A 24,136-nucleotide genomic window follows, 5' to 3' on the forward strand; every position below is an offset into this window, starting at 1 on the left:
TAATCTAATATTGCTTGTTTATTCCAAAGGCACAGGAGATTTGAACGTTACAGGGGCTGTCTTTTTACTTCCCTAAGCAGCAGTACAGAACCATTTTTCCTGAATATTCATTATAGCCTTGGGCTAGATGGAGCTTTTAATCCTAACTACTCATTGCCAATGGGTAGATATACTAGAGGAAAAACAACTATTCACCTTTTTTTCTAAATGATCACATGATAAGCTTAACTACAACCATAACTATAAGAATAAGTCCTCAGAAATTAAAGCAGCAAGTTGTCTACTGATTGCATTTGGCATTGGTAATGAGATGAATCCCACGTCCTATCACCCCCAAGGCAGATAGATCCTGCATATTTAAAAAGGAGTGTGAAAATACTATGCATAGAGTAGGTCACCTCTCCTTGTGTTTCATGGAAAGAAACAAAACCATGAAGAGATTACCACAGAAATGTCTGGCTGTAGATTTTCTGAAATTTCAGAAATTTTTACTAGGACCTATTTTCAGTGTTCTTGCAGGGTCCTCATTTGTACACTATCCTGTTACTGCACGATCTTTATACTGTATCCAGAACACCTCTCTGCGTAGGGAAGTGCTATTGTACCTGTTTAATAAATGGAGAGAGGAGAGCCAAGACAGACTGCAGTGTACCTCCTAACTCACCTTGCTTTGGTGCCTAGTTTTTGGTAAGTCCTCTGCGTAAGAATCTGGAAAGGTGTATCTGGCAGAAAACTGCACTCGATTATACAGAATGCCTTAAACTATGAGATACTTGTCACACTAACAAAATAAATATTTTTAATACTTGAATTTAATCTGTTTTTCAGAGTATTTGAATAATGCAAAATATAGAAAGGGTAACAAACATGCTTTCCTGAACTATGCAAACAGTCTTTGGGAAACACATATGTGTGAGTGTATGTACATATGCATGTGTGTATATATAAAGAATACAAATGTCTGTCTGTAAGATGTTATAAAAATAAACCTGTTACAAAAATTTTCCCCAAGAACTCCAGAAGGAAGGTTACCACTCAGTGGAGCACATTAGCTGATCTCATCTAATTAGTGTTACAGAAAATGGACCATACCACGCAATCTTCAGTCCATCCCTAATTACTATAATGGTGGCAGTTTTGCCTCACTAAGAACAGGGTAAGGACCTTTGCAGTTGTGGAAAGTATAAAAACATAACTCTTCTCAGACAGAACCTGATTTTACACATGCATGAAGGCTTGCTTACATAGGGCTACTGGAGTTATCATTACAGGTCATGCTGATGATTTGTGCAAGTCTATTATCCTGACTGTGATGATGGGAAGTTCTAGAATGTTGCAAGATCTGTTAGGACCTTGCACGTAAAGTCTTTAAATCGCATCTATCACTGACTAAAATGACTTAAACAAAAAAGTTGCAGAAATAAAATATTTTATTCTATTTAATGCAAGTGTAAAGTCTGTCTTTCTCATACAGCTCAAGCTTTTGATGGCCACAAAACTATTCTTATATCTACCTCTTGCCAATGAGTTCCATGGATAAACCATACACTATGTCAACATGTTTGCAATTTTAAATCCTGATACGAAGCTACAGAAGTCTTATTTTCTTTGTATTAACCCACATGACATTGTCATAGGTTTTCTTACATATGGTTAGTAGGCAAGTGGCACCAAGAGTCCCTCATCAATGCATTCTTCTAGTGACAGATTTTCTTTCTGCACAGGCTCTTCAGAAAAAAAATCTTGCAGCTCCCTTACATCTATTACCACTGGAGAATTTTTTTTTTACATGAAAAAATGTTCCACGTTAACTTTCTCATTCTGCACAGTAGATATGTTTTCCAAAATAGCATGGATAGCTATGGGAAAAAGGAGGGGGTGCTTTTATGTTCAGAAATTATGTAGCCTAAGAAAAAATTTATAACTGAGAATTTGCAAGATTAAACTTTTCCATTTAATTAATGTACTATTCTCACTTTACTGTATCAATCAGTAATAGTTTACAAGGGAAAAGTTAAACCTATCCTCAGTCAAATTGCTGTCTAAGAGCCCACAAGGACTTGAATGCACTCTCATCTGAAAAACAAGAAAGGAGAAAAGAAACTTTCATTGCCTGCAGATAACCTCCATGCAACAGGCAGACCTTCCGGGCCATGCTACCCTTTCCTCATCAACATTACAGCAGCACCACCTGCCACGACCTGCAGTGTGGGCAGGCAGGGGCAAGATACATTTGAAGCAGCTTCAGAAAGTGAGTAATGATCATTTCTATAGATTCCTAAGCTATTCAATCCACTCCACCAGCTCAGCATGTAGGTCTGGATCTGCATCTTTTACAGAGATCCCACAGATGTTCTGAGGAACTGTGAGCCTGCTAAGCTGTTAGTTGTCTGTCATGTATTTCTGCTCCAGATCAAACATGGATCCAGAAATACACTAGGAAACCAGAATTTACAAAAAAATAATGAAAATTTCTGTTGCGTGTGAAGAGCTACTCTTTTGCTAGTCCTTCAAAAGTGAAAAAAAAGTAAAAGTATGGGAATTTCAGCTTTAAACATTGGAAATCAGTATCTTCAGCATTTGTCTTTTTTTTTAATTACTATTGCACTTTTCCGCAGCCATCTTTTCTCCCTCCTCCTATGAGATGTCCAACATTGCCTTCATAAAAACTGTCTATCTCTAAACCTACCTAAATTTTCCACAGTAGCTAAATATAGAATTGCAGTCAATCACTATAGCAAAAGAGACACTATTTCTGAATCTATGGATAATTTTACTGTCTTCTCACATCCTGGAAAGGGGCAGTTTAAGTTGTTCATTTGTCCCATTTCAAAATTAATTAAATCTAACAATTTTTTTAAAGCCTGTCAAATTAAGGGAAGGATTTCCCACGATAGGAGACAAATAAATCTCTCCTCCTCATCTGGAGTAGAAAATGCTTCCTCATTTCTCAGGAAATCTGACAGCTTTTGGTCAACATCTATTGACCACAGCTGTCAAAAAGAAAGAAACGAGGCAGTTTAACCTAAGGCAGGAATAACAGTTTTCACAGTTGTATGTGAAGCTATCTATACATATTAGGAAAAATTTTAAAAAATGCCTAAATTACTTCAGAGGCTTTGGGTCAGCCTGGTCAACCCCACAAAAATGTAGCTGCTAGATGAGAGCTTATATCCTTCTGGCTAGAATCTATGATATGATGTGATGTGAAACCAATGCCACAAAATAAACTTTTAGAGATAATGACAGTATGTGCATTCAGGACTCTTTTTCAGTCAATACTGTATAGCCTTTTGGAGTGAGATCCAAAGCATACTGAAGGTAGTGGAAGTCTTTTCCAGTTGTTTAGAAAAAAAGAAAAGAAAAAAAAAAGGCTTCAAAATCTCATTAGACATCTGCAATAAAATAGTACAGGAAAATTCTATTCAGGATAAAAATTCAAAAACATCCATAAATGGATAATTTCATATCTTGTTCTGGGAGGATCAAAATGTTTCGATCCTGTTTAGGCCTTCAGCTTTTGTTAATTAACTTGCACTTTGAAACAAGAGGTCTTTTCAATATGAAGAGAGCTTCTAGGGGCTTTTTTGGGAAGAATTTCTAAAAGATTAGAGATTCATATGAGAAGAATTAAGCAAGGTCCACATAGCTACCATTTAGCTACACTACCATAGCAACAATATGTACTGTGACTGTTGCTCACTGGTTTAATTCAGGGATATACTTATTTTCCACTTTCTTACATACTCTAAAATGCTCTTTTCTTTAAAAAAAAAAAATCTCTTAAAAGAAGTCTACCAGGTAAATTAAGACATTTATGTTATTTCTACATAGTACAGTATTCTTTTTATAATTTGAATAAAACCTGTAACTTTATACTGAAGAGGTATCTTATGGCTTTTATAACTAAGCATGTACTACCAGTGGAACAAGCACATTTTAGCTTACAAAATACTGCAGATCAAGATGTAGAAGTATAGCTTGGAAAATTCCCATTAGCTTTTACAGACTACATTCCATCTGTTTGTTAGTCTTTCCACTCAGGCAAAAACATTACTACTTGAAGACGATGTAAAGGCTATACTTACACTTTTTATTTTGATCTCTTTTTTGTATTTATAGGGAGTAATAACACCCAACTTATAGATATTTTTGATGAAGTAAAAATCTAAGCAAAAGCCTAGAGACTTGATTCAACTTTTTTTTTTTTTTTAATTTTCTGTAGTAAGTTATAAGAACTAAACCCCCCTGCCATCTACCTCCATTCTTAGATGCTAGGACTTTATTACTCTAAAGTAAAGCTGCAGGCACGGTATCATGATTTGATCAGTTGCTCTTCTTAGTCACTGCAAGTTCCACTTGGGGGGAGCCTAATTGAGATTCTCCCTTTTTTCCAGTGATAACCAATGTGTCTCTGGAAAAAATCAAGTCACTCTGGATTAGGTCCAGGCTTTGGTCATGGCTGAGCTGAGAAGTCACAGTGCTGAGACCCTGTCTATACTGGGGGAGATAACAGCAGGTACTGAGAAAAGCCAACATGATGCTATGACACTACTGTGGTTCCTACTTCTCAGTGTTAGACTATTTTGAAAAAACTAAAAACCAAACCAAAACAATTGGTGCTCATAAAAAAATGGAATTTTAAATTTGTGTTTAACTAAATAAAACTTAAAAGACTCATAAAAGGTTTTGACAGAATCAGAATTTCAGTGAATTTCAATTTTAGCTGATCCCCATCTCCCTTTTCTTTCTTACTTTCATTTGGCATCACAGTCACTATTTCTCACTTCTCCAGCTCTACAATTAGAACCTTTGAAAGATGTTAAAAGCATAAGACAAATAGCCTTTAATCACCTCACTCTATTCCAAAGGAAAAAATGGGAACAATAAATTGTTACTGCATTTCCTTATTGTAGTACACTACTGGAGCTGCACAAATGAATGACGCTTAACAGCATGTTTTAAAAAAAATCCCCAAACCAGAAAACCCCACCACTCCACTCCAAAGCTTTTTAACATATCTCATCTAATAGCTGCCAATATTAACATAGGTCAGTATCCAAACTCAAGAATACATTTATCAAGGTGCTGTGTGGGAGACCCACTTTGGATACCTTATTAGCAGCACAGCACTCCTAAACCCCTTCTTTGATAATGTAGCACCTAATGAATGAAGAGATAACCAACATCAAGAAAGGTCAGGAAAAGAGCTGGAAACTTTTGATTGGCCAGCTGACAAAAGTACATAACTTAAATTTGTGTGGAGAGTTACAGCAACAGTAACAGCGATGTCAAGATCAACCACAACTGAGACTAGAAAGGTTTGTGGCTGTCTTTGGTCAGCTATAGCAATTACTCCCTTTTCAGATCACACAAAAGCTTTTTGTTTTCTCCCCAGCACTAAAAGAAAAACAATTGAATTTGAAAACGGAGTCCTCTCTCTGTATAGGTGGTTAAACCATAATGTTTTTCCTTATTCCGAATTTGGGGTTTGGTTTTGTTTTTTTAAAACTTAAAAAGTTAACTTAAGCAACAAGAAAAACATCACTGTCAGAAAACTTTCTACTTTTAAAATTGACTTTAAGGCTTTTTTTAAAAAATTGTTATATTTATATGACAGGAAAAGCTCTCTTTATGTTTCATTGAGTAAGTTAGTTAAAACTGTAGCATCGCTGTTTACAGCTATTGTTTTTAACGCAACATTAAAGGAGTCAGATACAACCTTTATCTTCTTTGGTTGTGAGAATAAAGGTTTATAATAGTTGTCCTGAAAGGATGAAGCACAGATTGTCAATTCAAATTATTTGTTCTGATACTAATTGTGCCTAAACATTCCAAGTGAAAAATATGAAACTGCACATTTCCATTTTATGAACTTCTTGGAGATGCTACATGGAAAGATTTATTTACCAGCAGGGTTGGTATATGCAAAGTGTTAACTAATAAAAATGCCTTTTTACCCCTGACAGAACAAAATATTTCATCTGTGTTGTTTCTATCCAACCAAAATAATGTTTCTAATATCACTGTAAAAAAAGTGGTACACAGCACGATTAAACTGTATTTCAGCTCTTCAGCTCATGCAGAGGATACCTGCTAGAAGGCCTAAAGGTTTGATTAGGTTTACACCATACATTAAATATTTTAAAGGGAAGCATAGCACTCGAATATATCACTGCTGCAGCTACAAATAGCTTTTTCTTGCGGTCAGGTAGGCAAGGTCTCAGTCCATTCCTATAATAAAGAGGCAGAAAATACCAAATAATTGAGGAAACCATAAACATTTGAAACAACCAAACTAAGGAATTTAAAACCAATGTTCTGAGAAGTATTTCCCACTCACTTTTAAAATGATCTTCATATGGGCCTGAATTCACAAGCCTCCCAGTGCACTGACTAACTTTACTAGGAGGTGAGGCAAAATTAAAAAAAGTATGAACCTAGTCTTGAAAATTCTTGTGTAGGCAGTGAAGAGACTAGTTAACACACTGTTAATTAACTTTATGAAATGGTAGCATAAAACTGCAACCATAGAAAGAGAAAGCTATTAATGTGCACTGCGTAGTTAACTTTGTGCACCAAGATGAATAATCTTAAAATATTTTACCTGCACGTAGATACTTGTTGCTGATCATTACCTTTGCAATAAATCCTGCTTACCAGACATCATCAGTATGAACAACTGCAATACCTTATGCTACAACCACATATCCAAAGGCAAGGCAGTCCACAGAATCTGAGCATTTAACCAAAACATTTAACCATGCAGACCATAGAAATATCCTTGCCCTAATTTTCTACATCTCCCTTTTCTGAAAACTCAGTGCATTAAAATACAATTTCAAGAATAAGTACAGGTTGCCATTTGATTTAAAAGAAAATCATGCTTTTCTTCCTTTCCAGGAATCACTCACTATATACTCCATTGTAGTTAGGCTACTAAAGTGTCATTAAGACAGCCCAAGTCTTTTTGTTTCATTTTTAAACAGTGGCAGGTCACTGATACTTTGGCCAAATTGACCTTCTTTGTGACATCTGTCATCCATAATGTGAATTCCAGCTGAAACGCTTCCATCATAGTGAGACTGAAGATAAGGTTATCCCCAATTTGCTTTTATATCTTCATGAATTTCAAGGAAACAGAATCACTTTTACGTTTTCTAAGAAAATCCATTCTGTAGAGAATGCTTTCCATATGTAAATAAAAATTCACCACACATAAACAGTATTTAAAACCTTATTAACAGCACACCTTGTCATTAAAAAGTTTCAGCAAGTTGGTAGTGCTGTTACTGTCCTATTTATAATCCCTTTTTATTTTCCATTTTGTCTATTGAGTAATTCAATTAAAAATCTTTCAAAGCAATAATAGTGCATTAAATGTTGTCAAACTGCAATATAAAATTACAGAATAGTGTTCTGATGATGAATTTATTAAACTGTGCATCTTAATTAATTTCTCCTCAAGTATATGAAAACCAGAATTCTTAATGACAAAATACCAATTAACTATCATACCTCATTATTAAGTATTGTCTCCTTTTACATGTTATAAAAAAATAGAATACTTGAACACATAAAGGACATACGGAACCAAAGACATGGAAGCACTCTATTTAAATCACGACATTTAATTACACTGGAATTCTGTGAGGGCAAGAGAAAAGGAAATGAATCCTCGGGTACTGCAGGAAGGTGAGTGATGCCACCACCCCAGGAGGGACCACGCAGTCAGCAAGCTGCTTCTGTGCAGATTTCCAGAGAAACAGCCCGAGTAAAGTGTTACTTCGAAAGCAACTCAGGGAAGGATTAACTTTATAAGGAGGATTTTAAAGGAGGAGGGAGTGGAAAGAAAAAGGGAAGAGACACATATGAAACAGGATGGTGAAAAAATCATCCAAAGAGGTTAAAACAACAAAACTGAACTATGAGAAAGGATGACATGTGGCTACAATCAGCGTGGGAGCCAGGAATGTAAACCCAGAAATCACATCTCCTGGCCTGCAAAAAAGCGTGTGTAGATCTACATTTGCAGGAGTTGGAGCAGACAATCAGCAGCACCCCTTGTCCCTGCACATCCCTAATCCAGTGCAGCACATCTCTGCACATCCAGAGTAACACCTCACCACCCGAGCCAAGGAATCCTTGTTTCTGAGGGGACTGCGCCTTGGTATTGGATTTCCTGCATCTGCCTGAGCTTTTCCATCAGCTGTACTAAGGCTCCTGTTCGTATCTATCAGCTTGGGTAGCAGACAATTTCTCCCCCCTACCCAGCTGCCTAGTCCTATGAAACTTACAGAAATTTAGTATATTTGAAATAGTTTCAACTCTGAGAAACATGACTGAAATAGGTCACTTGGTTGAAACATGCCCCAAAGCAACAGAGGGTACTGACAGACACAGTGAGATCAGGTAGGACTTACCTTCTTAAGATCCCAGCCAAAATGGACTGAAGTGGTCAATGCAAGAGAACAAAACAACATATAAATCTTGAAACCCCACCACAAACACAAACCTCACTTTGGTTATACTGGTTTGTACTGGATTTTGGGTGACAATGTTCCCATTGCTGCTATAGCACAGTGTACCACCACCCTGCTGCACTTTGCATTAATCTGTTGATACCAAAAGAGAAGAGAGAGAACTAATACTGCCTGCAGGACTCAATGAATTATACTTAACCAGCATATTATTGTCGGCTGATAGTAGAATGCCACATGAACACAGATATAATCAAATTCTGTTTGGGGCATCATTTATTTAAAATACTTCAAGCTCCTTGCTGGCAGAGCAACAGCGAATTAGCATGCTATGCTGTGCACTTCAATTAAAAAGCAGCCTCATCTTTCCTATTTCCAAGGTACAGCAGGGCAAATCTAATTGAGCCATGCAGCCAGTTCTCATCTTTGCAGAGTAACCAGGGCTGTGGGGTTCTTTGGCTTTTTGTTTTTGACAGATTTGTCATCTTCTGAATGAGGCAATGTGGGCTTTTATGAAACTTGCCTCCTAATTGCAGGCAATAAACGTGAATACAGCCAGCAACAGAGGCTGTAGCAAGTACAGTTCAAGTAAAATGAAAATAAAGGTAAGAAAAGAACCACAAAGCAAGTTCATCTTACATTTGATCTGAATAGTTAAGCTACCAGGATCTGGATTTCAGTGCTCACAAGAGACACATACGTGACTCCTTCAATATAAACTAAAAAAAGCAAATGATCCCCCAAACCTATAGCTTAAATGCTGAGATAAGCAAAGATTTTTTTTATTTTTGGGAGTTTAGAAGGTATGACTAATTAATGAGAAATATTTGTAAGCTAGGATGTTATTAACTTTTAAAATATTTGCTTATAGCATAAAGCAGGGGTCCTCAAGCTTTTTAATCAGGGGGCCAGTGCGCAGATGCAGTGGCAGGCAGTCATCTGCGGCTGCTTGGTTTCCCCCCCCAGCCCCCGGCGGGGGGGGCAGGGGGGTTCTGTAAATACCGGGGGGCGGATTGAGGACCCTGGGGGGCCGGATTGAGGACCCTGGGGGGCTGGATCCAGCCTGCAGGCCGTAGTTTGAGGACCCCCGGCATAAAGAATCTCTGTTCTTGCACTTAGGCTGAGATCTTTGAATATAAGACTGGTTTTCTTAAAAAGTATGGAAGTATCCTCTGTGCTCTGGAAATTGAACTGATGTGTCGCTTTCAACTTGAGATTTCCCTAACATACCGATCATCTTACCCCAAGAGAACAGTGAGTCCTTCTGCTTCTTTTTATCCACTACTACTGTTGTTTACAAACAGGGAAGGACTGGTGGGTGATGTGGTGGTCAGAGAACATCCTGGGCATAGCGATCACAAGATGGTAGAGTTTTTGATTCTTGCAGAAGTAAGGAGGGGGGTCAGCAAAACTGCTGCATGGGACCTCCGGAGGGCCAACTTTGGCCTATTTAAGAGCCTGGTGGACACAGAGCCCCTTGGGAGAGAGTTCTGAAGGGCCAAGGGGTCCAGGAAAGCTGGACATTCTTCAGGAAGGCAGTCTTAAAGGCACAGGAGCAGGCTGTCCCCATGTGCCAGAAGATGAGCCAGCAGGGGAGAAGACTGGCCCGGCTGGACCTCAGGGAAAGGAGGAGAGTTTACCACCTTCGGAAGAAGGGGCAGGCAGCTCTGGAGGACTACAAGGATGTCACGAGGTTACACAGGGTGATTAGAGGCAAAAGCCCAGCTAGAACCCAGGCTGGCCACTGCAGTAAAAGATAACAAAAATGTTTTCAGAAATACATTCCAAACAGGAGGGGCAAGGATAATCTGCACCCTTTATTGGCTGTGGGGGGAACATTGCCACAAAGGATGAGGAAAGCTGAGGTACCCAATGCTTTCTTTGCCTTGGTTTTTAACAGCCAGACCAGCTTCCCTCTGGGTACTCGGACCCCCGAGCTGGAAGACAGGGATGAGGAGGAGCAGAATGGAGTCCCGCAGACCAGGAGGAAATGGTTAGCGACCTGCTGCTCCAGTTAGATGTGCACAAGTCTATGGGGCTGGACGGGATCCACCCGAGGGTACTGAGGGAGCTGGCAGAGGAGTTTGCCAAGCCACTCTCCATAATTTATCAACAGTCCTGGGAAACTGGGGAGGTCCCAGAAGACTGGAGGTTTGCCAGTGTGATGTCCATCTACAAGAAGGGCAGGAAGGAGGATTTGAGAAGCAACAGGCTTATCAGCCTGACCTCAGTGGTGGGGAAGGTTATGGAGCAGATTATTCTAACTGTCACCACGCAGCATGTGCAGGACAACCAGGGGATCAGGCCCAGCCAGCGTGGGTTTATGAAAGGCAGGTCCTGCTTGATAATCCTGATCTTCTACCACAAGATAGCGTGCTGAATGGATGAGGGAAAGGCTGTGCATGCTGTCTACCCAGACCTTAGTAAAGCTTTTGACACCGTGTCCCACAACATTCTCCTGGAGAAACTGGCTGATCATGGCTTGGACGGGTGGATTAAAATTATAACTATGCTGGGTTAAAAGCTGGCTGGATGGCCAAGCCAAAGAAGTGGTACTAAATAGAGTCACATCCAGCTGGTGACCAGTCACAAGTGGTGTTACCCAGGGCCCAGTACTGGGGCCACTCCTGTTTAGTGTCTTTATTGATGATCTGGACAAGAGGATCAAGCGCACCCTCAGAAAGTTTGCTGACGACACCAAGTTGGGTGGAAGTGTTGATCTGCTTGAGGATAGGAAGGCTCTGCAGGGAGATCTGGACAGGCTGAACCCATGGGCCGAGGCCAGTTGCATGGGGTTCAACAAAAAGAACTGCCAGGTCCTGCACTTGGGTCACAACAACCCCACACAATGCTCCAGGCTTGTGGAAGACTGGCTGCAAAGCTGTCTGGAGGAAAAGGACCTGGGGGTGCTGGCTGAAAGCCAGCTGAATATGAGCCAGCAGTGTGCCCAGGTGGCCAAGGCGGCCAGTAGGATCCTGGCTTGTACCAGAAACAGTGTGGCCAGGGGGACTAGGGAAGTGATCGTCCCCCTGTACTCGGCACTGGTGAGGCTGCACCTTGAATACTGTGTTCGGTTTTGGGCCCCTGATTGCAAGAAAGACGTTGAGGTGCTGGAGAGCGTCCAAAGAAAAGCAGCGAGGCTGGTGAAGGGTCTAGAGAAGAAGTCTTATGAAGAGCTGCTGAGGGAACTGGGGTTGTTCAGCCTGGAGAAAAGGAGGCTCAGGGAAGACCTTACCGCTCTCTACAAGTACCTGAAAGGAGGTGGGTGTCAGTCTCTTCTCTCAAGTAGCCAGCGACAGGACAAGAGGAAACTGCCTCAGGTTGTGCCAGGGCAGGTTTAGACTGGATATTAGGAAAAAGTTCTTCACTGAAAGGGTGGTCAGGCATTGGAACAGGCTGCCCAGGGAGGTGGTGGAATCACTATTCCTGGAGGAATGTATTAAAAAAACGTGCAGATGCAGTGCTTAGGGAACATGGTTTAGTGATAGACTTGGCAGTCCTGGGTGAACAGTTGGACTTGATGATCTCAAAGATCTTTTCCAGCCTAAAGAATTCTATGATTCTACTCACTTCCTATTGCTGGTACAAAGAATGCAGTACCTTTGGATAGGAATTAAGCAGGGTGAATCCACAAAATCACAGAAATGTTTGTCTCAGTGGACTTCTGGAGGGCAGCTAGTCTAAGCTGCCGCTCTGAGTGGGACTAGCACCACAATCAATTGAAGCTGGCCATGAAACTATGCCTGCCTGAGCCCTGAAAACTCCAGAAATGTTGAGTACACAGCCCTACTAGACAACACATTCCTGTACTGCATCACTTTCCTAGTGAATTTTTTTCCTGATGCCCAACCTGAAATGTTCAGCCTGCAATTTGTGGCTGTTGTCCCTTGCTGTATCATCTGACACTGCAGAGAATCATCTTTCCTTCTTTGTAGCTACTCTTCCAGCATCTTTGTTACTACTTTTGAAGCATCCGTAAGGTGCTCTTCTCTTCCCTCTGTTGTTTTTCACTCCCAGTAGGCCAAGGAGACCTACTGATACTTTGGAAGACTTTGGACATCACTTGTCCTACTCGGTCTTATTCTAGAGATTCTAGGTATATGCACACTACATTTACTAGACCTAGGTTTCATAACAATAAAGGATGACACAACATTTAGCAGGAAAGCAAAGTAAAACCCGGATTACTGACTAAATCCAACTATTTTTTCATTCTTACCAGCGCAGCTGGAGAGACTTGTTGACTTTTTGACCAAAACCACAAAGCCAAATGCTTAAATTTGTTGATTTTGCATCGCAGTAACGGTTCTGAATATTTAATGCCACTTTTTAGAAGCTAAGTGGGAAAAAAATCAGAACATTTTTGCATAGTTTCCAGTGAAGAGACAAGAAGTGCACCACAAATACACCACCACAACTTAGATGCTGAAATCTGAGTGCTATTATCTCAGTTGTTGATTTATTATTTTCATAATAATATGCTATAATTACTACAGTAATGAACTATAGTGGGAAAGCAATACTATCATTTTTTAATAATCTGTTGTTCACGGTGTTGTCTTAATGTTTACTATTAAATGTTTTGTAAGCTTGTGTTACCTGATTCAATGAAAATCCACACATTAGTGCTGTTAAACCTAATGCTGGAAACACTATTACGATTTTTAGTGATATCCAACTTTTATACAGTTGCAGACTGTTACAAAAGAATACAAACCTTAACTTTATTGTCATTAATCAGCATTAGTAAATATAATTGACATTTTATACAGAACCAGCTTTAAGTAACTTATTGGCAGCAATACAGATGCCTCTTAATATTACCCTCTGGCTAGCTATGCTGTTTGGGCACCACAGTGTCTGCACTAATGACTTGGAATTAAAATCAAATAAAAGCCGAGAACTGTAATTCAGTATAAACAGCCATGCTTAATACCAATTCCTTTTTTTATATTTATTTATAATTTGGATATATCTGGAATTTTTTAAATTTACGGTGGGTATAAAACAGTGGAAGTGTTTGAGACTAGATAACAAAATAGGATAGAGAAAAAACCTAAATCTGATGTTCCCAGATTTCTACACTTACCCTTAGGCACACCATAGGAATTGAAATGAGGAGAAAAAGTAGACAGTGTAATTAACCTTTCCTTTCCCTCTTTTTTTAAACAATGACAACACAAAGGCAGAACATTATAGACATTATAAATAGTAAAAATACATATACATGTTTTTCTGCCATTATTTTTCATCTCAGCAATTTCTGTAGTTTCCTGAGGATTTAATGTGCTTAAGCATGAAAAGGGACCTAATCCCTAAAAAAATTTCCTATGAAGATGTGGATTATGTTATCAAACAGATTTAAGAAAACCTGCTTCACTGTACAACCAGGAAAGCCGCTCTGTCTCAAAACCTCATGCCCTAACTTCTAGATATTGAGTAGTGGGTTTGTTTTCTTTTTTTTTTTTTTTTTTTTTTTTTTTTCCAGGGCATATCTGAGCCTTTTCTTCCCCCACATCACCTATGCATGACCTATTCGACTTCAGCTCGGGGGGGGCGGGGGGGGAGGGGGGGGGGGGGCAGGATATAAAAAAATTAGGAGTAGAGCCAAAATACTTCCTAGCGCTTTTCTGTCTAACGATGGGGAGCTCCAGGGGCCACCACATGTGAAAGCCCCCAAAGAGCTACTGATGAATCTCATCGCATGTGTCATTATTTTATCCAGTTTGTCCTCACCCTTTGCTTCAATAAACTACATTTAAAGCCACTGTAATTTAATTTTAGCCAACTGTGAGAAGAACCTCAGGATCTGGCCCTCTAAAAATGGTTTGTTTTATTAATTTGTCTAAAGTAGTAGATTATTTTCTGAGCTCTCATTTTGCCGAAACAGTTAAGAAAACACAAGAATATATTTTAGCCAGAGTAGTAGATATTAAACATTCAAAAGAATATCCGTATTGTATGGGGAAGAGAGAAATTTTATTATTATACAAACATATATGTATATATAATGTAATCTTCTTCTTGCTTTATGGATCTGGTCTCCTCCAAGGAGAGTCACAAATCCACATGATAGCCCTGAGTGCTCACATTTTGCATTTGGTTCTCTGATTTTACAATAGCTGAAAGATATGTAAAAACTCATGTAGCCAGACAGCTCCCTACTGACTACACATCTAAGCAACTTCACATGCATACATTATTCCACCCAGTGAAAGCCGGAAATAACATATGCCTTAGAAAAAAAAAGGGGAGGAAAAAAAAAAAAAGAAAAGCATGCTTGAAAGAAGCCTGTTTCAGCTTCTGTGTGAAACCTTCAGGGCTCTCCCTGACCAAACTGCACCCTTCTACAGCACGCTGCCATCTCATCTGGGGACAAAATAAAACTACTGAGTTATACTCTGCAGAGTGAAGGGTAGGAATTGCTTCATAAACTTATAAAAATGGCTACTACAGTTCTTTGTTGTCGAATGCAATTCAGGGGAAAAAATTAATGATAACTATTACCATTTTGCTAGTGTGGTCCTGTTGGGATGGTTTTAATAATTTTATCCAATTTTTAATCATAACTTTGGTAAATGACCACTGGCTATGAAAAGCATCCAGATTACTTTCATTAAAAAATAATAAATCTATAGCATGGAGCAGATTGACATCATTTTTTTTCACAGAAAATAAAAAAAAAATGTCCTGTGCACTGTGCCTGACAGTATTGCTATGATAAAGCTATACCTGAAGCCTGTCCACAGTTGCACTGAAATGACTACAGCTCCTATTGCCTCCCTACTAAAATTTTAGAAATTTAATGGTTTAGTTATTCAACCACACCTCAGTTCTTAAAAGTTTTGTGTTTAATTGAGGAACTGAGGATGAATTAAGATGTCTACTAGCCCTCTCTAAGGCGATCAACTGAATAGTATGTGTCAATTTTATGGCATGTAATCATGATTCCCACTCTGCACCTCCCTTCTTTTCCGCCTCTTTCAAAACATAGTAAGATGGGAAATCAAACAGGCTTCAGACTTCTTTAACTTTGATGGTCAGCCTCTAGAAAACCTCTCCCTATTAACCAAGATTTTTCAGATACTTCCAAGTTCACCAGATTTGGGTGTATTTCAGAGCTAAAACAAATCTCAAACTATGACCAAAACATGCAAAAATCTGAAAACTTCAAAAAGTGTATTAGTATGAGAATTGGCTTTTGTGCATGTTTATTTTCTTTACATGGGCAAAATAACACACATCCTCCTAACTGAAGTAATGGGATGTATTGATAAACTCTGCATCGGATTTCTACAAGGCAAAGACATCAAGCACAGGTAATTCCAACCTAAACTGTATAAACCATCAAATCTATGGGTTACAGAATGCAGGCTCTTATAAGACAAGATGTTAACTGGAGGTGGCACTACCAGAATGTATGCCCTAATTCTATGATTCTAAAATAAAGTTATGTTCCTATGTTAAAAATTGTGAAATGAAATGTCTGTATATCTCATGTCCTTCAAAGTTGTTATTGATACATGCAGTAGTTACCGGGTTGTGATCTAAAAGATATCTACAGGGCACTGAAATGGAAACAACAAGTTCTGTCCAAGCGTTTTTTGGAAATTATTTGTTTTCATCTTGTTCCTTGTCAAATACATAATGCATTTTTGTTCTCAGCAAAACTAAGCATTTTGTATGTTCTCAGCTTCTGTCTTTTTTTTTTTCTTTCAGCACTAAATATTTAAACACATTCAACCTAAAAATCTCAAACTAGTAATCTGCTGCTTGTATCTTCCCCCTGAGGTGTAACTATCAACGTGGTAGTGCAGGATTGCTGCAGAGGCTGTGGTTAACAGACCTACCTGCCCGCAGGCCAGTCCCATGCCTCTCTCCCCCATACCATGAGGACATGATAAATTTAACTCCAGCGCATCTGCACCAGCAACCTATGAAACATGCAAAAGGAAGAAAAATGCAAAAAACTTCAAGTACTCTTTCCTGTAGCATTGACTGTTCATGTTAGATTTCCTTAAACATTCAATTACTTTTTTTTTTTTTAAAAAAGACAAAGCTATGGTTATGATAGCCTGAAAAAGAAATGTGTTGATAATTACAGAGAAAAAGTTCAAAACCTGATGTGGCTTCCCAAAAGTGCAAAGGAAATTAAAGTAAAAAATAAATTAAAAAGAGACAAGCACAATAAGGGGCTGGTTCTGGAAAATGTTAAAAAATGAAATGCAATTACAGGGCCTTAGGGCAGCATTGGTTTGTAGTCACTGTTGTGCAGGTGCTTCTATGCTCTGAAAAACTGTGACTCAGTAGTAAATTTATCCTTTCTGCTTTAATGAGTTTAGTCTCTAAATTTTCTGCAGGTGCCTGTCATAGCTTGTGTCATTAAATATTTTTGTTTCTCAGACAAACAAAAGCCTATAAAAAAAAGTCTACACAAACATATTACTCGTGCTAATTTCTCTTCAGTAGCCTCTATTATTTACAATGAGAAAGGCAAAGGAGCCGAGGTGTACAAGGGCAGCACACAAACACGGTCCTCTTCCTCCCTGCTGAACTGCTCTGGCCTGAGATGAGGATCCCTCCCGCTGCCTTCCACATGGCTGTAACTAGTATTTTGTTTTGCATTTGCATTTTGTTTTTGCTTATTGAACTGGAGTAACTTTGCCTGCTGTGTGGCCATGGTTCAGCAGCTCCCCAAGCACGTGAGCAGGGGAGAAGCCATCCATCACTTTCAGGAGTCCTCCACATCCCAGCCAGCTCTCTGCAAGCCTGGCCATGCCGTGCTGCTGGCTTCCGTGACAAGCTGACCTTTTGTATGAATAGGTCGTCCTCCTGCTGAGAGGCACTGTGGTACCTTTTGGGGCTTCTGCTCTTTGGAAAGCCACATCTCATCTATTACCTCCTAGGTAGGATCCTATGCATGCAATTAAATATCACCGCTCTTCAGCTGTGGATTCCAGAGCACCCAGACATGTGTGCTGCTCTCCACAAGAGTAGAGATTACCCACTATGCGGAAGATATTTGTATCACATAGGTTACATGTTATTAAGTGCATTTAAATAACTACTTTTTTCTAAAGGGGCAACACAAAATACAAACTTAGATTGAAATACTTGTCTTAAAATTGGATAGCAGTACCACTAGATTCAGAAAGAGGAGCAAATGGCACAATAAAGCCATTCATCTTAGTCAGTTTAAAAGCGGTACTGCTCCTGTCAAGCACGAATTCCACAGAAGATTTCATGGTCAATTAAGTAAATACAGGTATAAAATGAACTAACGTCCACTAGATCACCAAGCTAATTACTGATAGTGTTTAATTTCACCTCCCTAAGACACCAAAGTGATTTTTTTCCTCATAGGTTTAAAGAAAATAGAGGTGTCTTCCCATATCAGCATAGGAGGGCTCAGGTCACCGCGAATAAAGAAACAACAAAGTCCAAACGAACACGTTCAGCCATATGAAAACACAAATTCAATATATCCACACTCATATCTACACACATATAAAGACTTATATATATAAAAACCCCAACAACTTATGAGACATTTAAATCTGAGCTAATGCTAGCAATACTGATAAGAGTGGGGTTTTTTTCTTTGTTTAAATTTGTTAAAACCTTCCTTTATTGATCTGAAACTATGATTTTTATTTCCTTTAGATATTTTACATGGAAAAAAACCCAGTTTTATTTAAAAATAACAACTTTGTTCAGCTACAGACACCTTTCTGAATGAAATTATTGCAGTCTTAATCAAGTATTTTTTATACGATTCCCTATAGATGTACGTACATGTTTTTAAATATTTTTTTTTCCTTCAAATTGAATTGAAATTTTAGGTGCATAGTCTGTTTGCATTTGTGTAAGATTGGATTTATATTACAGGAAGCCTGCTGACTGCTATTATATATGCTGGCTTTCTTTGCTATCATTTTTGAAAGTCTGTATTAAAACTAGAACAGTATTAAATGAGCCTTTTATACTTTAAATATTCAAGAGTTTTATATTCAAAATTTCTTCTGGTGCTGTCAAACTAGTGTGCCTGTAGGCAAGGTAAGATCAAGTTAGGCTCTCAAAGGTAGAATTAAATTTTATCAGGGCATCCGTCATAATATACAGTTTGCTTAAAATGCAAATAAAAAGTATATAGATTCAAAAGCTAAAGGCTTTCCAGGTACTGCTTAAAAATCCAAGGGACCATTTTTATGGAACAGATTTCCTTTAAATTTACATTTCCATCATTTTAATGAAAACACAGAATAAACAAATTATAATGGACATGCTTTAAATTCTCATTTTTCACTTTGAATCTGTTTCTTTCAAGAAATTCCTTACTGCTGTTCTTGTTTTTAAGGAGAATAAAAAAAGATGCAGAAACACATTTAGAAAACCATTACCTCAGCCATTTTCGAAAGTTCAATCCAGTCCTCCTTGCTATAGCTGCACATGATACTGGCAATCAGAACCTGAAAAGAATATATATGCAATCACCTTAAGCCATGTTACCAGAGTTTGTAATGTCATACTTTACTGTGACTCCAGACATTAACTACCACTACCCTGCATATGGGAACTACCAGCTGTATACTGCTGGCATGCCCAGTGAAATATAGCTGTATGTTTCACTGGGGATGAGAAATTGTATACAAAGTCATCTATTTTATCCCTGTTTTTTAAGTCATTAAGGAAATTACTTAAAGCAGGTCTAGTCAAACACCTAGAGGACTTTGCAGTCTCTTCACCATCTGAGAAAGTAAGAACAAAGGCCGTCCTAGGCACAGAGCCCACCAGGAAAACTGCCAAACATACCTGTTTCTGAGGTCAGAGGAATTAAGTTATTTACTCTTTATACAATGCCAGAACTACCTGGGGCTCTTCAGAGGCAGGTAAGGCAGAAGTGCAAGCGTTTACGGTCTAATGTGGCAGCATACAAACACAACAGTCCAGCTGATTTCAGAAAGCCAGAATACACCAAAAGCAGCCCCCTGGAATCCCACAGTATGCAAGTTAAGGACAGTGACAGGCAGCCGGGACTGTTTATAGTGTAGAGGCAACTGGGAGGAGACTCATAGGATGTGGGGGAAATCTGGGAGGACCGGGAGAGTGGCACAGGGAATTTCCAGTGGTTTTTTTCCCCACAATACACATTTTATTTCCTATTTTCTGGCTGTGGCCCCAGCTCCCCAAGAGCTGTTTTCTGTGCCTTGCTTTTCCGTCCTCACTGCACTGAGCGTTTACGTCCCGGTTCTCACTGTAGCTGCTTCTGACTCTAATACCTTTATTGAGGTTCAAGTTTTTAGGTAAATTAAGTTCTAATAGGATTTTTCTGGGAGGGCAATTACAGTTGCACACACTGCTATTTACTGTTAACCGAATGTCAACTACTCCTCTGGTCAATGTTGTGTTCAAGTAGCAATGCTAATTTCTATTTAAGACTAAAACAAAATTGCTTGTTCTGGACCCATCAAAGATCATCAGACAGTGAAACACTGAAGCTGATACATTCATGGTGAGATCTGCAGAGAATTCAGCCCAGGAACTCCTGCATGAAGGACTTCTAAGAAGGATGAGGTTTGCAAGAAGAAAAGCAAGAGACCTATACAGCAGCAGCTAAAAGCTTATACCAGAAAAAGAAATCACAGAAATTACAAGCAAATGACCAGCTCAGTCTGTGTCCAAAGGAAACACCAGGAGAGAACACAAAAACATCTGGCCTCACACTTGTTTATTTGGCCCTCTTATGTGAAACATATGAAAGTTTCATGTGTAAGTGTGATTCGCAGGTAGGATGAAATTTGGATGTAATCTTTTTTGCTTTCCAAACAAGGTTTATTGTTGGATTTAGTATCTGGGATGAGCTTTATCTGTCACTCCCAGTCAGTATAACACCTGAACTTTCCCATAATGTGAGGGATAATGACTCATTCATATAAGGCAAAATATTGAAAAGAATGGCGTAGAAAATTTGTCCAATAGACACAATAGTTGGAAAACGTAAACTCCCAAATTATCTCCCCCAAGAAGAATGAGATCTTTAGTATCATTAGAAGGGAGGGCAATACACTTTCAAAAGGAAGGCAGCTATGGAGAAAATTAGACATGGTGAGGTACAATCTATTCATTTAAAAGGACAATATCACTTATCATTATTTCCATTATTTCCATTGTTTTGCTCTGATGAATCTCTACCTATCAATCTACCACCCACCTACCTGCAGACTACCTACCCATCCACCCTTCTAACTGATGTTTGCAAGATGGGAGTCTTTTGAGAAGGAAAGCATTTGATGAAGTGGCTGCCTTGCCTGCAGGTGCCCATTTGTGTGCACTTCTGGCATAAATGTAAGACCAAGCTTTTCATTAAATGCAGACAATCATTGCTGGCCATGCTTTTATTACCCTCTTGACAGAAGAAAAATCTCTCCTATATCATAGTTTTTTCTATTATGAAAAACCTTATATAGGTCTATAGATCAAATGTTTAGGAAACAAAATTTGCTCTACGTACTATTTGAATATTCAAGATAATTTCTGTACTCCAGAACTAAATACAAATCTCTATTAAAAGATTCTAATATTTTTTAAAAAAACACAAATCATGAAAATCAGTTTAAGAAAGTATATAGAAGAAAAATTTATAGTAAGAAACTAGTTAAAATATGCACTAACTGGAAGTTAGCTAGAAAACGTATCTTGACAAATTCACACGTTTTACAGACTAACTAAAGCAAAAAAACCCAAACCCAACTCAGACACTGACAACACGATAAGGATTTTCACAGTTGTAGTCACAATCCAAAGTGTATCAGAAATCTACACAATTCAGGTTTAAAACAAACCAAATTTTTCAGCAGGGAAAGTTGTAAGACAACAAGGGTAGCTGACTATATTCACAAGTAACTGAGTTAGGTTATGTCAAGTGTTATTAATGAAATTTGAAAATTCTGCTGGGAGTATACAAAAGAGGAGGAACAAGATCTGTGATGTTTCAAGGAGCCGTTAATTAAGACAACATGTTTATTTAATATCGATTAGTTTTAGCATTCACATTTAAAATTAAGTACATGCTTTTGACAGAAGCAGTGGTTTACAATAATAAAAATATCTGAAAGCAAAAATTACATTTCTGCTGCGACTGTTCACATGAAAACCATGATCCCAAAGGTAATAATGAAAATTTAAAAATAGTAGGGATTTTATACTCCTTTTTTCCCCTCAGTGTTCTCTTAAATTAAATGTAATGCCTAGGTAGAAACAGATCCTCCAGCACTCCATGTTAACAAACCTGTCCTTCCTCAAGTGACTGTTGTTCTCCAAAATGCTTCTATGGTCTTTTCATCTGGAATCAGTACCCATGAAAAAAAACAGTAATTATAGTATGCGGACATTTAGGGGCACTATCTGTGATGTTTGAGGCTTGAATCTACTCCTAAAATTACACACAGGAATTCATAAAGAAAACAGAATATTATCTCCTATTACTTAGAAAGAGAATAGCAAGAAAGAAGAATAGCAAATGATAAAAATCACAGCTTTTATTGGAAAGTAGTAAACACAAATTGTATCACATTTCAGCTTCTCAGCCTCTTCTCACTACTATTTTTTTTTTTTTTAACATCTTTGGCGCCTACAATGCCACGTACCATATTACCACCCCAAATGGATGGTATCTCATAAAAGTCCAGCACATGGCACAGTCCAGGAGCATCCCCAGAGAGCACGTCCTTCTCTTGACTCCTGAAATTTGCAGTGGCAACCTGACATGAGTTTAATTGCAGCTGCTTGAGTCTCAAGCAGGAGGCCGCACCACACTTGCCTGGCTTACAAAAGTCCACAGAGGTAGACTACAGACAGATCTTACAGTGAAGCTGCTGCTAAGGCGTAGTAAGTGGTAAATGAAGACTGACTAAATTGCAGCTTTGTCATGGCTTGAGTGAGAGTTGCCTGCAAAACCACGCATGACTGAAGCCCAGTGGGATCCCTGCCCCACTCCTTATTCCAGATCACAAGCACAGCTGGTATATGCTGTTCCCTCTTCTTCTTCATCCAGACTGATTGTTTTGCCTATTGCTGAGAGATCCTACCTACTCCACCCTGTGTCGAGGAGCACGGTGGCCCTGCAGCCACCGCTCCCCTCTCCAATGATCACTGTGACGGATGTCACGAGTCAAGGTCTTTATGCCCTGACATTACACAAGGTCATAGACAATTTCTGCAAATGCCTATAAAGGGACAAATGCATGTTTGTAACATCAGACACTGTTCCGTGTACAGGATTTCCTTGAACATTCATGGAAGAAGTAAGTCTACATAATTTGTTGGAGGAAAAGGAGATGCAAGAATGAGGGTATATAAGGTACCATTTAGGACACGATTATAAGATTAATATACTGTAGCTAAAGCACCTACTAAAAAGCTACATTTCATACAACTCTGTAACTAATGCATTAGTAGTTGTTCTACTTAAAAGGCCACTGACAAGGTACTTCTCATAATCCTTAAAATATTTTTTCTCCCTGTTTATAATAATCCCCTGGAAGTTTAAACTAGAATCTATTTCCCTTGTGAATGTTGTGGTTTTTTTCTCTTCCATTACCTCTATGTGGATGTCTCATGAATGCAATAGCATTAAAAGAAATAAAAAGGATGAGGTTTGCCACTGTGTATGTTTTCAAGTGATCTTTCTTCCCTAACACATGGAATTCACTGCATAAGGTTGCAAAACAAAAGGAAGGAGAAAAAAAGTAACTGGGCCTACTTTGGGTCAGACAATCCTGAGAACATCTATTTAAAGCCAAACAGCAGTAAAACTCTAGGTAGACAATTACCACTTGTCCTGTACTGCTCTGCAGGGAATAAGGGAGTTTCAGTACGCTGAAAGAATCTGAAGAAAATCTTAGGGGGCTGGATTTAAATGTGAACACTGTCAATTCCTGCAAATATAAGAAAACTTCCCAGCAGACACAAAGGAATCACAATCCTCTACCCTCATGCCTGCAATAACCATATTTATTTTGGTCACCTAACACAGGCCACAGCCTGCATCTGTGCCTAGCCTATTCTTCCAGGGTCTGTGCATAATCTCCCTGCACTTCAAAAAATCCAGCCACCAATATAACTTCTGCTTTCTCTTCCCTGCCTGTCCCACCTCCTTGCTGCACCATGCTTGAGGACAGTTCTGCGCCAGCTGTCCAAAGATGTTCCATTTAGACACTGCTGCTGGCCTCAACCTGCACCACCTTCTGCTTCCTCAAACACTTGCAAAACCCCCAAGATTTTATTTTTTATGTGCACAGCCCTTGCAGAAATAGAGAGAGATCCTTCACATCATCTTTAAGGGACTGTTCTGAAAGCTAAAAAATCAAGAGGAGCTTTCAAGAAGGCTGAAGGACTGGTTTTATAACAGCTACCTGTTTGGGAAGCAGAGGCATGGAACAGGATCATTGCTACAGATAGAGGGAGTGCAGAGATTGAAGACTACATTAAGAACTAGATTTCAAATGCCCCCAAAATTATTCTTGATCAACCTAAACCTCAGAAGGTATTTGTGTTTGGGTCAGACAGAAAGACCTCAATCTTCCTTTCAAGACATGTTTCTTCTTCCCAGACAACACAGTATAGCCTTGCAACAGGACCTGCTTAGTCTGAACAAA

At 38.9% G+C, this 24,136-nt stretch overlaps 1 protein-coding gene across 1 annotated transcript in view; it reads right to left on the bottom strand.

Annotated features, from left to right (window-relative positions):
• Window positions 1–24,136, bottom strand: part of DPYD (dihydropyrimidine dehydrogenase) — a 367,920-nt gene that overhangs the window by 104,250 nt on the left and 239,534 nt on the right. Inside the window, exons 15-16 of the mRNA XM_080407063.1 lie at window positions 18,881–18,949; window positions 16,331–16,414 (exon numbers count right to left, since the gene is read on the bottom strand). Of these exons, the coding sequence (XP_080263189.1) occupies window positions 16,331–16,414; window positions 18,881–18,949 (153 nt within the window). The remainder of the gene's footprint in view (window positions 1–16,330; window positions 16,415–18,880; window positions 18,950–24,136) is intronic.

Source organism: Falco punctatus, assembly GCF_963210335.1.
Source record: "Falco punctatus genome assembly, chromosome: 11".
Lineage (NCBI taxonomy): Eukaryota > Metazoa > Chordata > Aves > Falconiformes > Falconidae > Falco > Falco punctatus.